The sequence below is a fragment of the Protopterus annectens genome, chromosome 10.part0, assembly GCF_019279795.1.
Source record: "Protopterus annectens isolate FY-2018-M chromosome 10.part0, PAN1.0, whole genome shotgun sequence".
Classification (NCBI taxonomy): domain Eukaryota; kingdom Metazoa; phylum Chordata; order Ceratodontiformes; family Protopteridae; genus Protopterus; species Protopterus annectens.
This window is the reverse complement of record NC_056744.1, coordinates 926,487,141-926,504,206: the sequence shown is the minus strand read 5'-3', so window position 1 is coordinate 926,504,206 and position 17,066 is coordinate 926,487,141. Positions and strand designations below refer to the sequence as shown.

General features: G+C 39.2%; 1 protein-coding gene across 1 annotated transcript in view; it reads left to right on the top strand.

Moving 5' to 3' along the window:
- Nucleotides 1-17,066, top strand: part of DPYD (dihydropyrimidine dehydrogenase) — a 4,342,678-nt gene that overhangs the window by 1,382,033 nt on the left and 2,943,579 nt on the right. The window contains exon 6 of the mRNA XM_044085707.1: nucleotides 11,123-11,319. Within this exon, the coding sequence (XP_043941642.1) occupies nucleotides 11,123-11,319 (197 nt within the window). The remainder of the gene's footprint in view (nucleotides 1-11,122; nucleotides 11,320-17,066) is intronic.

Sequence of the window (17,066 nt, the reverse complement as noted above, 5' to 3'; positions counted from 1 at the left end):
AGGAATGTGTTCATTTAAAAACTATGTTTGTGAAGAGAAGTTATCCTAAAGTGTTTGTTCAAGAGTTAGTTGCTGAAGTAATGGAAAAAAGAAATAATATGCATGTTCCCAGTTTACGTGACCATAGGTTTATGCCCACCACTGGTGGCGTAATCACCAACAATAATAGCCCCACAGGAGACAATCCTAAGTCATTGGTTCTAGCTACTTCTGAAGTTGTTTAATTACAAAAATTCTTTTTTCACCACCTTCTCTATGGAGTATAGAATTGTAGAAGGAATTTTGAAAAAGAAATGGGCCTTAGAGAGAATCTAGAATGGGTAAAGAAGTTAGGTGAATACCCTATAATCACATATAGGCAGGCACAGTCTGTTAATGTTTTTGAAACACTAGAAAAAACAAAGTTTACCAATATTGTGAAAGGAACGGCCAAATGTAATGTGTGCAATGTTTGTAAGTATGTTAAAACTGATAATGTTAGTGTCAGCAGGACAAGTTTCACTGTTCACAGATCAGCTAGCTGTAATAGTAAGGGTATAGTTTATATTGCCCTACGTGAATGCTGTTCTGCTTATTACATAGGGAAAACAGAATGCAAGTTGAAAGAAAGAATAAAAGAACATTTTTATGCCATTTCTAAGTTAAATGTAGCTAATACCCTAGCTAGGCATGTTAGCTGCTTTTCCTGGACATCACTTTAATTTTTCAGTACTGGAGAAACTGATTCCTAATGTTAGAGATGGTCCTTTTGAACTACACCTGGAAATGAGAGTTGTTTTGACGAGTACATTTTAATGCTGCTGACTTTCCAGGACTTTGAAACAGTGTCTACTACTAGTTTTCCCAAAGTTAAACTATTTCAAAGGTAACTTTACTCTTAATTTTCAACTGACACTTTCATTGCTGTTAAAAGATAATAATTTTAGAAGGTTTTTATAAGTAAATATTTAAATATATTGTTTACATGGTTTAGTTATTGTATTGCATGCTATTAAGAAAATGTCATTATGAGGTGGGGCATGACTTTTGTATAAAAGCTTCTGCATTTCTGTAGGCCAGGTTTTATCTAATGAAGTCTGGCAATGATTTTGAGCTGAAAAGCGCTTAATAAAATTTTAGTTTTGTTGTGTGCTCCACAAAGATGCTGCTTCCACTTTTTCTGTAGTTTATGCAGTTTTGGTGTTTTCTTTTCTTAGTGAAGAATTTCTTCTTCACAACATGTAAGAGTAAGTACTCCAGAAAAATCTTTTAGGATTGTAGTGTTTTCAGCAGCACAGCAGCTGAACAGATAACATGTCTCCTTAAAATCTCAAGGGCTTGGGGTTGAGTCCTGAGCTCTATACACTGATTATTTCAATGTTATCCCTGCACCTGCATGGATTTTTGTGGGGTAGTCCAGTTTCTTCTAAAGTTCCCACCAAAAAGATTATTTTTTTGTTGTATTGTGCTCTGTGTTCAGTTATATTCTTTTTACCACTGACCTTGTGGCCTTAACTATGTTTAAAGGGAGTCCATGATGACCAGGTAAGCCTGTGGTGCTAGACAGCTGTGACACTGAAAATGACAATAGAGCAGTAGGCAAAATTTGATAATTATTCTGTGTTCCTCTGACCATGTTTGAGAGTATCAGTGTCTGCATAATTGAAAACCTGATGGCATTATTTTTTGGAAACAAATGCAGAATTCTGAAAAAGTGATTTTATTCAGATTATAATGAGATATATTTTGTTCAGAGTTCTCATTATTGTCTACAAGGATTTACCTATTACCCATTGAAGTATACTTTTGGCTCACCATTTATTGAAAATTGAATATCAAAAACGGTTAATTGAAAAACATAAACACACAAAAATCAGGGGTCAAGTTTGTTTTCTCCTTTCTTGTGGAAGGATCCACCCCCATATATTATACATACCAGCTCTATAGTTGAAACCCAGTGGGGAAAAAGGGCAAAGCTCCTACAAATGTGCTCCACCATCTGGCACAATGCAGCACACTATTAAATTGTCAGTGCAGCAATGGCCTGTAACTGCACCATCTACAAGTACATATAGACCGTGCTGAAATTATAGTGTGTGTTGAGATTACACTTTGTTTTCAGTAACAAATATTCTATTATGCTTGATTAACTGATGATACACACTACTGAACAATCAAGAAGACCCAAAAATTGAGTATACATTCCATTTTCTTAATTTAATGTATTTTTTAGCAGTCTGGTGCAGCTTAAATGTGTTGAGATGATGTGTGTCATTGAGATTAAGAAATACAAATTTTCACCTTCATGCCCAATTGTATTTTTATATGGATATATACTTATGTATAAAGTTAGATATTAAACAAAATATGAATAGTCATCTCATGAAAATGTCATTGCTGAAAAATGTTTCTTTTCCACAAAAAATGTTATTTTTTTTATTAGGCCAGGTAAACAACAGGGCACTTTTTGGGGGAATCCACTGTTAAATTTAGTGAGCATATTCTTAAATAAGCTCTTTATTCTAAATCACAGAGAAATGCAGTTGTTTGCAGATTACTTTTTGAATGTATTACCCTGTTGTATACAAACTAATTTTGTATGGTTTCTGTATGTACAACTGCAGTTTTGATGAACTGCTGGTAATTCACAGTTGTATCTATCAGTCAAAATTTTTTTATAATGCTAAATAGTTTAACAGTAAATGATTCTGTGTAAGACAGTAGGAATACTTTAAGCGTGTGTAATATAAATTTTGTGGGATGATATGCCTTGTAAATCAGGGGAAATTTGGACTCTAAACCTGACATACTAAGTCCTTATGGAGTAAGTTATTTATAACTGGAAAATATATTATTAGTGTAAATTAGAATTAATAACAGTAGTGTCTTACTGAAAATTATTAGATATTAAATTTTGAAGTAATTTATGTTTTATGAATGTGATTTACTTCTAAATTGTTGATCATGTGATTGCTAAGTTTATATAAATGAAGATTAACAGGAAATTGCATTTTTAAATAACTCCACAAAGCTTTATGTGAAAACACATTTATTACTTTAAATATTCATTCTCTAAATTGTTGCACACCTGTTTGGTGTGTTTGTTCTGAATAGGTTTTGCTTTAAGTGGTCGTTGGAATGCATCAGTTCTTTTAGTTGCAGTTTGCTTTATTGTAAAATTTGGAATAGCTGGCATTGTCATGTATACTGAAATGAAATTTTATGCAAATTGTTGAAAATTGTCAGACCTAATTATATTTATGGTCTATATTAAATGAATGAAACTACAAAAGACCGAACACTCTTTCATCAACACATAAAAGCCAAAACCCCAAAACAGCAATGTTACGGAACAGTGATTTTTTTCCCAGGGAAAAAATCACTGGGCCGTTCTCGGGACTTTGCCATTTCCTCCATTGTGGTGAGATCTCAGAGTTGGTATATTTAAATAGGGAGGGTTGTAGGGGGGAGTGTGGGGGGGCCCCCACTTTATTTTGTCTTTATATATTTTTTTTTGCCGGGGAAGAAAATCGCTGTTCCGTAACTTCACTGTTTTGTGGTTTTGGCACTTATTTGTCGATGAAAGAGCATTCCCTCTTTTGTCATTTTGTTTATTTAATATAGACCCTATATTTAAAGTTGGTTAGCTGGTAAATACATGTATTGAAATGGGATTTTTATTACAGGTAATTCCTTCTTTCTATTTAAAATAATATGAAACAGAATCTTAAAGTACTTTGAGTTTGACTTGATTAAAATGCAACAATAATAAAAACTGACAATTGTGGAGATGTCTATATAGTACAGCATTGAAGGACAGCATATGTTCTTTGTATAGGGTGACATTTTAAATCTGTGGGGTGTTAGTTACAAGTGTGCTGTATGGAATGGTAGGCATTTCAGGAAGGTAAATATTCTACCAACGACTATTATGATAAATTTTTTATCTTCTCTGTGGGACTGAGAATATAGGATGAATGCTTTATATTTTGCTTTCTTCTGTCTTATATGAAATTTCATGAATATGGCTTAACTTTCACCCAAATGTATTTAATTAGGTAAACGTTTTAATGCAAATAATGTGAAGACAATTTATGCACAGTATTTTTGGTTTGATGTCATACTAGCACTGTTACTGATGACCACTAAATTGACAGGACTAGCAATGTCTTTCGACTTCTGCCATTAGGGGTCACCACAGCAGATCACCGGTCTACAGATTGATTGGCAGTGGATTGACAAGAGTAGTGACTGGTAATTAGAGAACAGGTTATTTGTTGTTAGAGTTGATGTACATACTGTGCTTGTACAAATCAAACTGAGTCAAAGCAGCGTAACATTTTTATTGCACTACATATATTACAACAGTAGGTACTGCTGTCCATGTTCGTAGACAGTGCAACCTGGAAGCTTCAGCAGGATAACATAGTTAATAAATTAAAATAACTGTGTTCATGGTGATGCAATACCTGCTTTTCAGGTCTTAGTAAGGAGAAAAGTGAAGTAATCCACACTTGTAAGCTTCCATTGCAGACTTTTTGGTGTACAGGCTATAGAAATTAAGTTTGCTGTGCTATTTTGTTAATAGGGATAGTCTATACATCTCTGTTATGCTAGCTGACTTTAGTAATCTCTCACACTTGAAATTCTTAGTAATTTTCTGTATATGCAGTACTTCAAAAGACGTACTGTAGCTGTTCAATAGCAGAATGAAATTGTTTTCCTCTTATAATATTATTTACTATTATATGTTTACAGTGATTTTCTTTCTCTTAATCCCACACCCTCACGGCATGTTTGGTGTATTTAGAAAGTTCTTCATTAAGTATCAGCATTAAAATAACAGTGGACAATGTTATTTCAATGCACAAGTTCAGACTGCTCTAGTAACACGTGATGTTTTTTTGTACCTCTTATTTCTATCACAAGTTGTGCATTATTTTTACTAATTCTGTTAAACTGTCAGGAAGAACTGGAAGCTGATGAACAAGATAGGTGCAGTGAGTTGGACTGATGCTCAGAAGCTGCTGCTTTGCTCTGAAGCTTGCACACTTACGACACTAAAGGAAGTAAATGGATAAGCATTCAACTATCCTACAAGTGACACAAGTGACAAAATGTGTAATGGGACACTAGTACACGCTTAAGTACGGGTCATAGAGAAACTGTGAGTATTTGTTTTACTCTGAAAATGACAAAAATGGCCCACTGGACGGTTAATGAATTGCAGGGCAGAGTTTGTTGTTGTCTAGGTTTACCATTAAAAGGATTCACGGGCCCTAATTCCAAAGGACTTACTGTCATTGTAACTACTTACACTGAAAGCAGGCTGACAGCAGGTGTTTTGGAATCTGGTCCCATTTGTAAGTCTCTTTGTAAATGGGCCTTACACTTAAGTCACTTACACTGAGAGCAAGTCTTTCAGAATCAGAGCAGACTTGCACCAAGAGCAAATCTTTTGGAATCAGGCCCACAATGTTATCGAGAGACATCTGTCACATGCAGCTACTAGAGGGCTCTGGAATAGACTGCCCATACATGTCAAGCAGAGAGCCTCTTTGCCCCCCTTAAAAAGGAACCTTGGACGATTGGATGGGAGAAAGGAAATTCACCCCAGGGATCACTTCAGTCACCCTGCTAGACAGGGGTCCAGGGAAGTAAATAGTGTGGGAAGAAATAGCCAAGGAATTATGTTGTTATGGCTAGGCTTGTAGGACAGATAGCCTAGTACCAACCTATGAGCTGTAGGGCAGAAGCAGTACTAGGTTTACCAACTGATCAGTGGTTGACTCCACTTTTATCTAATTGTGTAAATGAACCGATCATTATTAGCCACAACCCAGATCAAAGGCAAAAAATGTTTTAGAGAAAATCTTTGCATGTGCAATGTAAGTGAGGTGCTCGCATGTCAGTAAGAGTACTGTGTTTAACAAAGAAGTACTACATTAAGAGAAAAAAAAGAGTTCAAGTTCAAAAATGTTTCAACAATTATGTAGAATTATGTAATATTAAATCCGGACTTGGAAATGAGAATAAAGTTCTTACAATTCTATTAAATGTCTAACAAAGTGGGTAGAATATTAACACTGACAGGGTGAAGCACCATTTCCACTTCATATACATATATATATATATATATATATATATACATATATATATATATATATATATATATACACAGTGACTGAAGATGCTAACTTAATGTGGTACTGAGAGAAAAATGACAAGTTCTGATAAAAGTAATTGTGCCATTAGATTAAGAACTTAATCTATAGTAAACATGGATATTTCTCAGTTGCAAGAGTTATTTATTTTTTTTATAGCAACCTATTTGTATTGTAACTAGTAGATAAAAAAACTGGATTCAATAAATAACAGTAGCATTATTAACAACAATAATCATGCCAAAAAAAGTAAAATATATTCCAGGTTATGAATATTGGTACTGTAGTTGTGATCTTGGAAATGGAACCAAACATGATGCTCATATATACAAAACAAAACCCCAGATAAAATGTATGTAGGGGTCAAATCTGCACTGAATAACAATAATGGAGAGTACAATTAAGCTAACCATTGTTGTCCAGATTAACTTGTATTAACCACAATAATGAACTGTAAGAGCCTAAGTATGGTCAAAGACTTAACTTTGTCCTTTGGTTAGAGATTACCTTATGATGGACTTACTGGATATTCCAAAAGGTGGTGGTTACTTACTTTATAGCCCAAAGTCATCAGTGCTGCACTAGGAATATATAGCTCTCCATATATACAGCTTTTAGTTTCATAGGTACGTACTAGGCTATCTGCCCGAAGGCATTTATAAGCCTAGCTGGAATGTGTTGGCTTTTGCCGCCCCCTTAGATAAGTTCCCTGTGCCTCTGTCCAGCAGAGCCATTGAAGTGATCCCCGGGGTAAACTTTCTGTTTCCCATCCACTTGTCAAGGTTTCTCTTGAAGAGGTTTAGTCAGGAGCTCTGCCTAATGTAGATTGGAATCTTATTCCAGAGCATGGGAAGTCTCTGGGACAGGAATCTATCTCTCCAGCACGTCCTATTTATTGTTGTGGTGAGGTTTAGATCCCTAGAGCATGTGGCTTGAGGGGGGGGTGTGGGTTTCTTTAGGTGGAGCATGTCCGTCAATTCTGGGTTGGACATGGCCTTGTACGTCAGGTAGAGATCACCTCTGAGTAGGCAGTATGCAACTGAGTACAGCTAAAGTTTCTTCAGTCTAGCTGCATAGGGCATCTGTTTGAGGCCAGTGATCCTCTTGATGAGGTACTTCTGTGGTCTTTCCAGCTGTTGAAGGTGTCATGTAAGGTACATCCCAAATGAGGCATTGTACTCTATGATGGGTCTAATGAGTGATGCATAGAGGGGCACAATGACCTCTTTTGATCTGGATGCAAACCCTTTTGTGATTAGGTGGGCCACATGGAAGGATTTTCTAACTACTTTGGCAATGTGATTATCAAAGGAGAGGTTACTATCTACTTGGGTCCCCAGATCCCTTATTACGTCTTCCGTATTTAGGGGGTTACCACCTATGTGGTAGTTTGTGGGTACTTTGTTTTTTCCAAAGAGGATGACTATGCACTTTTTGGCATTTAGCTTGAGGCCATGGTTTTGACACCAGGTATCTGTCTCAGTGAGACCCTTTTGAAGGATGCCTGTGTCCGGCTGTCTGCTGGAGAGTCAATTATAGCCCCTAGTTTGCAGTCGTCTGCGAACTTGGTCATCCATAGTCCTTCTGTGCTTGACTGTACCTCTGAGAAGTATATGCCGAACAGGAGGGGTCCTAGGACTGAGCCCTGGGGAACGTCACTTGTAACCAGTTTAGAGTCAGACCTAGTCAGACCTAGCTCCCACAAATCTTAACATGTGGGTTCTGTCTGTGAGCTAGTTGGCAACCCATCTCGTGATGTAGGGGTTTATGTTCAGGCTGGTGAGCTTGTCTATAACACCTGAATAAGGAATGGTGTCAAAGGCCTTTGCAAGGTCTAGGTAGGCTGTGCGGACCACCTTTCCCTCATCTATAGCCTTGGTAACTGTTGCAAAGAAGTCTACCAGGTTTAGGAGGCATGATCTGCCCTTAACAAAGCCGAACTTGGTAGGGTCCAGTATTTGGAGGTTCCCAATATCTCTGTTTATGAGATTCATGATGATGCGCTCCATAGCCTTGCAGACCAAGCTAGTCAGGCTTATAAGTCGATAGTTCCCGGGGTCTACTGTGGCTCCACCTTTATGGAGAGGAATAACCATTGCTGTGCACCACTCTATGGGCACGTAGCCTGTGGAGAGGCTGAATTTGAACAGTGTGTTTAGGTGAGGGGTTAGTTCATCTTTAAGCTCATGTAGGATGCAGCCTGGGACACCATCCGGTCCCATTGATGCTGTGTTTTGGCTTTGGAGAAGGCTGTTTTAACCTGAGTGTCTGATTTCAGGGACTCTACATTCTTCTGGTATGGTTATGGGCCCTTTTGGGGGTGATGGGGGGTGAAGTTTGCACTGAACCTGTCTGCCAGGATGTTGGCAATATCGGTCGGTTCAGTTTATTTTGTGCCATTCTGCAGTAACTCCGAGCCGATCTGAGAATTGCCACTTAGATTCTTGACATAGCTAAAGAATGCCTTGTGGTTATCTTTGGAGTCCTTGGCAATTTTTCTTTTGAAGCTAGCCTTGGATGATTTTATGAGGGATCGTAGTTTCTTGCTGATACTGATCAGGGATGTCTTCCCTTCTTAGAATTTTACTCTCTTTTGTACTAGTTTCCTCCTCCTATTGTATAGCTTGTTTATGGCAGGGGGTCCACCAGACTGATTTCCTTTTCTTGGGGGCGTGAGTCTTGGTTTTGCTTGGGATAGCACAATCCATGCATTCTTGTAGGTGCCCGTAGAGTGCATTAGTAAAGGATTTTGCAGCTTGGACAAGCGTTATCCTTTGCCATGGGGGCTTTAAAACTTTCCACCTCTGTCTTAAGTAACATGAAGTCTGCTTTTGAAAAGTTTTTCACGGTGGTTTCTTTGACCAGGGGTGGGGGCGGAATGTGGATATCCAGAGTGATCAGTTTATGGTCAGATCTAACCAGCGAGGGGTTGGCTTACGGTGTGGAACACCGGTCGACCATGTTGGTGATGACCAGGTCCAATATGTTGTCACTTCTGGTGGGGGTGTTGACCAGCTGATCCAGGGCATTTGAGTTAATAAATTCTAGGAAATGTTGGGCAAGGGAGTTAGTACTTGTTCTCCCGGTTAATATTTGAGTAATTGAAATCACCCAGTATCAGGGTGTTTGGTAGGACCTTTATGTTTCCCACTGTTTCCAGAAATGCGGAATGGGGGTCCTGGGACATGGTAGGTGATCTGTAGCAAGCTACAGTTTGAATTGCAGTTTTGCCCGTTGTTAGTTGCACATGAATGATCTCTGAAGCATTGTGCTGTGCCACTAACCTGGAGGTGTGGGTATCCTTGATGATTATGGATACACCCCCGCCTTTTGTATTTCAGTCCAGGTTTTGTGGCCGAAATGTATGGTATGTGTTGTAGCCTGGTAGTGCTGGGGTGCTCTCTGGAGCCTTAAACCAGGTTTTTGTTACTGCACAGATATCGATTTTCTCCATACTGAGGAGTGCCTCGAGTGCGTATATTTTGAGGTTTAGACTTCTGGCATTGAATAGCATTACCCTCAGTTTTTTGTTACTTGTGCTATTTATGGCGACTGACACTAGATCCCATTTGAATGACACCAGAAGACGAGCCAATTGCTGAAATTGATAATTTTTTTAATACTGTGATATCATTCTTGGTGAGGGCAGGATGCTACTCAGGGTCAGGGACATACCGGCCTGGGCTACGTGATCAGAGAACTCCTCCATGTCTCTTTTCAAGTAGTCCAGGGAGGTATGGCTCAGGTCATTCACACCAACATGGACAATGACAGAGTCATATTTGTACTTGTTCTGGAGTGACCTAAGTGCTTGTGTTATGTGGCGGATCCTGGCACCCAACAGGCAGCTATCAGTAACTTTTTCCTTGTTCAGCCTAGTGAGTGGGACTTCAGTTTGCCTGACTATAGAGTCACCTGTTACTAGTGTGTTGGGTATATTATTTTGCCTTAAGAGCTGTGATTACGTGGCACACTGGTTTTGTGAAGTATGTGTTTCATCGTTTGTGTTGGGAGGTGGAGGTTGCTTGGATGTTTGCTTTGCAGGTCTCTGTTGGTTTTGCAGATTTTTATTTAGAGCCTCCGAGTATATTTTCATGTATTTATGTGTGTTTTTTGCTGGTGCTTGTTTCATAGGTCTATGTGAGACTGGTGGTGTGATGCAAGTATTTCCCTTCTCTTCTTAACTGTCTGGTCCAGTCTTGGGTTGAGAGAGCTTAGCCTCCACTTTGGCTGTATAATTGCATCTCTCGCATATATTAGTGTTTGGTGGTAGGAGGAGAGGGTTGTCTGTGTACATGAGGCAGTTGTAACATAGGTTCATAGGTTCATAGGATAGTACTAAGCTAACTGCCCCTGTGTGAGCATTTTTTAAGCAATTATCCTTATCCCTTGTGAGACTCCACCCTGTTGTGTGTTTGTAAGGCAAACACCTTAACCATTAGGCCACCCTCCCAACATTGCCTCAAAATGCCCAGATTCACAAGTTGGACTGGAGAGTACACCTGAAACTGCCCTTTTGGACATGCCTGAATAGGTGCAGTGAACTGTTTTACTGACTGGCTGGTAAGGTCGAATAGAGAGCCTTGTCCTTCTCTACAGTATAGGGAGGTCTAGTGCTAAGGTTTATTAGTGCTTGCTATGAGTTTTGAGCAAGTGCCGGGCTGAGAGTTTTATTTGACAAACACAGTCATCAAAATGGTCAAGCAAATTATTGGGCTGATTATTTTTTAACATTTACTTATATATGTGTGTGTATATATATATATATATATATATATATATATATATATATATATATCATTTACTTATATATGTGTGTGTGTGTGTATATATATATATATATATATATATATATATATATATATGTTGCAAAATCTGAATGCCCTGCCAAAAGATTTTATTTTTCTTTTTACTTTTTAATATGCTTGTTTAAAGTGACAGCTCAGTGTTATTTTTCATGTACCTATTTCTTCCCTTAGATTTTCAAAGCTATGAACGTTGCACAGATCAGAAACCTCTCATTACCTCCAGTAGATAAAATGCCTGAAAGCTACCATGCAAAGATTGCACTAATTGGATGTGGGCCTGCCAGCATCAGCTGTGCTTCCTTCTTAGCTCGGTTGGGATACACTGATATCACTATATTTGAGAAACAACAGTACCTTGGAGGATTAAGGTAAAATGTCAAGGTGTACCCTTTCTCTTTATGGATTTTATTTTGGTGATGCAATATACCTAGTGGCTTCTAAGTAGTTTATTATCTGTCCATTTAATGGAAGAAAAAGTCATATTATTCCAGTGTAGCTGGCTAAAGAAGACAAAAGCACACTTTATGTCTTTCATTTGTTTTTATAGTTGTTTGCATGGTTACCATACAGACTGGAATGATGAGCAAATCAGCATTTGAATGTGACATAGAAAGTACAAGAACATACAAAAATATAGAGAGCAACCCTTGTACTACTGGAAGACTTACTCATTTACAGATGCACATGTAACGTGATTAATGTTTTATTTTCTTAAATAAAAACACATGAGCTATACAATCCAACACTGTAATAGCACTTTCTATGAATTACAAAGCAGACTTCCATTTTACTTTTATAAAATTGCACTTTAAAGCTATGAGCACAAAGCCTGAGTTGGGTGAATTGTGGGGTCCCATTAAATGAGTCGACAGTAACACATGAGCCTGAAATTACATTTCATGTCACGCCTACATAGTGCTTACATACTTATGATATAATTCACATATGTTTTAAAAAAAAAAGGCATGTTTGGTATAAGGAAAGAAAGATAAGCTATCACTGGATAGCTGTAATATTGCATTGGATGTCAGTATGGATTTGTTGAAAGAAAGTCTACCTAAATGCTAACTCCATTACAAATTGCGAACGATAAAATTTCTTGCAATAATAAGAGTGGGAAAGCGTGAGGCTAAGCAGAAGTTCTGGAATTGCTGTGTAACTTAACTGCTGTAGAGACTTGCCAAGATGAATACGCTCATGCTATGCACAAGGAATCAGTGTGTAAAGAGAGAAAGTACTTGTTCAAATAAGCAAGTGTCGAAAAAGATCGGTTAATCAACTTTTGTACATCAGAGCTGTCTCAAATTTCTCAGTTTGAATTTAGAGTTATAAAGAAAACAGTGCCATACTTCAAAAAGTAATTAGTTATTCAGAATCATCTTCTAACTAGCATGAATTTACAACAAGATGCCAGTGATGTGATGAAATATTAATCAACTTCAAATCAGAGTTAAAGGACTAGAAGACTTGAAGTGATTGCGTACTTGACTGTACATTGTGTATATAGGCTTTCTGAATTTCTTAAAGGTGGTATCAAAAGCTGAAATTTCATTGTATTGTTTTTTTATCACATCATTCAGATAGTAGATATATACCCTGGGATTTATTAATGCCTACACTAATTGCACACTGTTCTGAGTTAACAAACAATGCAAGCATAACTCACACCTTCTTCCTCCTAATTTTAGTTTTCCTACTGATTTTCTTACAGCTTTAAATATCAGGATGGTTCATAATGGTTACCATAAAGTATAGCCTCCATGTACACTTATTGTAATCTTTCTTAGTGAATAGAAAGCACAAAACATGTGGTACGTATGTTCTTGAATACAGATACACTTAGTGTACACAGTGTAGATGTTAATGTGTCTGGTCTGTAGTCTATTCCCTATTTATTAAAATTTGTAGCTGCATATATTTATTGTTCTTTTTAAAGAAAAGGAATGAAATGTGTTTGTATATACACATAGTATGTTTAAATGAGAAATGAGATTTGGGAACAAACCAATTTGTCCAGGGTCATCTTTAGTTTAGGGGTTAGAGGGAGTTAAATAGTGGTGAGGGGGTTGTTGGGGAAGTAGGTTAAGTAAAGGGAGGTTTGATTAGTCTGTGGGAAGGGTTAACTTATTAGGGGGAAGTTTAGAGGAAGTGAGGTAGATGTAGGCTGGGACTTAGGTGTTTTATTAGAGTGTATCTGGGACGGGGAATCATACATAGGTGTGATCTTGCTATAGTGCAAGCTTATCTCCCGGATAACCTGTGGTTAATTCGGTGGACAGATAGACCATGGATAAGTGTTGATTGCATGAAGGAGGTGTGGGTAGCAATTATATAATAAAATAGGGGTTGAGTAAATTGTTTTGTTTCTCTCTCTCTTTTCTGTTCCCCATGGAAGCACATGTTGGGTTGGATTGGGGGAGGGATTAGATGGCTGTGGATATGCTTCTTTGGGTAGTCAGGTTTGAGTTTAAAAAAAGGGGAAGAGAGATAGTTTGCAGGTATTGTTGCTTGGAGTGGTTTTCTTCTATGATGGCTCTTGGTATGGTTTGTGGCTGTTAGTGGAGTGGTGGCTTCCAGCAGAGTTGTGTGTGGTGGTTGGGCAAGATGACAGAGCATGAGGATGGGGTCATTTAGAATATGTCTCATTGCACGGCTGGGGCCTTGTTTCCAAGTTGTGTGTGCATGGCTGGTGGTTGTGGCCCTTTCTTAGGAGGGAAAGAGGAAAAGAAAGGAAATCAGTGCTGTACTTGGGGCTACCATGTCTGTCCCAGCGGGCTGTAGTGTTAATTATCCACAGTGTGGCGGGAATGCTGAAAGCGACTGTTTCTTGGGCTTCGAGTCATCCATGAATGATGGTCGCTGACTGTGCATGTGCAGTGTGGCATTAAACATTATGGTGGGAGGGCAGGCTGAAGGGTTTGGGCGAGCAGTTGGCCGGAGTCTTGTTGTTTCAGCTATGTCCCTCATTTCTCGCAATGGTCTAGATTTTCACAGAATGTCGAGATTTTTTGGTCTGCTTCTCATAAAATTTGTGATTTTATGTCAAATCACAAGGATGATCTCGGGAATGAAGTGACTCAATAATGACATACATTTGAGTTTCAGACTTTGGGTGGGTATGTCAACTCCTTCAGGAAATGCAAGTTAACACAAACCCAATTATTCTAGCAAGTTTATGAGTTTATAAGAGAAACATTTAAAATCTGTCATTCGGAGGCATGGTGGGAGTTGCAGAGTTCCCTTGGGGCTGGTAGGAAGTTAAAATGATTTACTGCACTAGCTAAATCTAAATGGAGGTCAGGAAGTTCTAAGAGAGAGAGTGCAAAGTAGAGGGTATGCAGTTTAGCTAAGGCAAAGCAAACCAAACTGGGTTTTTTTTTTTTCTTATTTGGGTTTTGAAGTCTTAATGTTTCTCTTTCTTTGTTGCTGATGGCGACTATGCAGAGTTTGTGGCAGAGGTGGGCAGCCATTGTATCACAGGTAGAGGAGCTGTTCCAGGAGGTGCCTTATACTGAATTTGTGATGCCAGATGGATCAGGTGAGTCCATTTGGAAGTGACAACATCCGGTGGGTGAAGACCAGGTCAGTGGCTCAAAAAAAGTGGGCATGGCAGTCGAGGGATGTTGTTGTAGTGGATCTTCCAGCTGTAGAGTGGTGAATGATGGAGCGGCAGGCAATGACATGTTGTTGGGAGTCCTGTTACATTGGGCAGGTTGGGAGTGTGTTGGGAATAATTGTGAGATCGTCGGGGATGAGGTGTGTCAGGGGTTTGGTGAAGTTGTAAGTACTGTGAGAGAAGTGCAGAGCAGGGCCAGGGTGAGGCAGTCAGTGGGGATTGTCTATGGGGAGGGGATGACTCTCTGAAGTTGGGTTGGATTTTGGGGGTGATTGGTTATCAACTTAGGCTTTGGGGGAAGGTGTAGGAACAGTTTTTCTGACCCTTCACATACTGTTCTTAGTTAAGGACAAGATTTGGAGAGGGGATTATGTTGATGTCTTTGAGTTAATTGATGCAGAAGGGGTTCAATGACTGGTGGAATTGGAAATTGCAAATAGCAAAGACATTTTGGCAGCTTTAGTGTCTTTGGTGAGGAGGAAATTAGGTAGGCTGTGACCCAGGACATGGGATAATTGGGTGGTAGGCTTTGTCTACTACATGGCGGTTTGGCTGGAGTAGGATACTGCTTTGGCTTTACCACTCTTGGCCTACTTTCTTTCAGTTCAGGAGGCCCAGCATTTATGGGTGGGGATCACTTGTTTGTAATATGACCAGAGGTTTCAGAAGTGGAAGACAGTTGGTCACTCCTGCCATTGGGAGATCCATCATCCGGGCATATGGCTAGCCACTATGATGGAGTGCTTTGGAGAGGTTAGTAAGGAGGGAGGATAGGAGGAGAAGGGGTGGAGGTATTTGGGATTTAATGTGGGATGTTCCTCATGGGTAGGGTCTAGGTTTTTGCATGCATGTTCAAAATATGTGGGGGTGCACCCAGTGGTGCAGTGTGGTAAGAGAGAGGGTAATTTGGTGACTCTGGGTTCACTTTCCATCAGTGTGGGTAGTGTACCTTCTTTTCAGGAGTTTCCGAATCTATGAGGTATTTTGCGGGCTGTGGGAAGGGGTGTCCATTTGGGGTCTAAGGGACAGTCAGGGGATGCATTCTCCCATTAAGGAGCAATTATTGAAGTGGATACTCCAGCAATTTCCCAATTTGTCCCTTAAGGAAGAAATAATTGATGGGTTTTCTGGGGAGTTTCTGTTAAATCATGTGTGTTGGGGATTGAGTAGTCTGTAAGAATCTACGATTTGTACAGGCGAAGTAGGATGTCTTGGGTGGTTTGGTAGAGAAGGAACTGCAAGCAGGTAGATTGTTTGAATCTTGTGATAGCCCCCTTTTGATAGTTTTAAAGTTTCATCACTGTGTCTTTTCCTAAGAAGGTGGCCAGTGATTTCTGGTTGATGCAACATTTGTGTTACCCAGAATGGAATTCTGTTAATGATTTTATTTCACTAAAGGATGCTGAAGTCACTTGTGAGTATTTCATTGATGCCATGAAAGTTATTTGGGGGTTTAAGGATCCGTGGTTGGTAAAGGTGGACATTGTATCCACATTTCATCATTTGCTGATATGGAAGGATGAGTGGCTGTTGGGTATGGTAGTTGGGAGGAAGTTTTACTTTGACAAGGCTATGCTAATGAGATGCTTGGTAGCCTACTCTACTTTTGAGAAATTTTGCACTATATTTTACTGGGTTTAGCAGCAGAAGGTGGACAAGCACAGGACGGTGCATTACCTGGATGAGTTCTTTATAGTAGGTGAAGGGTTTGAGGCAGCGTTGGTAGGTTTGTTAGAGTTTTTGGGGATGTGTGAGGAGTTGGAAGTCCCACTGGCTAGGCAGAAGCTGGAAGGCCCATTGAAGGCACTGTTTTTTTTTTGTTTCTTAGCAGATGCAGAGCAGTTTTGCTTAACAGCAGACAAGTTGGTCCGTTTGAAGGAGAAGATTGGATAGTTGGTGTGCAAAGATAAGGTGTGGATCAGGGAGGTTGTGGAGCTTTTAGGGATTTAAAATTTTTGCATGTTGGGCAGTTCATCTGGGGCGTACTTTTAATGGTATTTCATTTACAGATGCAGTTGCTGGTATTGCAATGGGTGATTTTTTTGGAAGGGAATAGTTTATGGCTCGTTAGTCAGCAGATTGGTGGGATACGTGGAAAACCAATGTTGCCTTTTTACAACTAATGCCAATCTGGGTTGTGTCGGTAGTTTGGCAGGAGCAGTTGAGGGAGAAGAGGGTCTTTTTTTGATAATATGGTGAGGATGTGAGTTTTACAGATGAAGACTGCAAGGTCTAAATTGTTATTGTTTTACTTAAGTTGGTTCGGCAGCGTTTGTTAATAAATTTTTCTTTCACAGGTGTGCATGTGGCAGGGGTGATGAATGAGATTGCTGACAGCTACTCGATTTCAGTTTTCAGAAGTTGGCCCTGGGGGCAGAGGAAGAGCTGATGGTGTGGTCAAATGAGATATGGTGTCTTTGGTTGATGTAATCAGGCGGTTGGTGCAGCAGTCATGGGTAGCATCTACCAGGAAGATGTATGGTAGGGCATTATATGGTT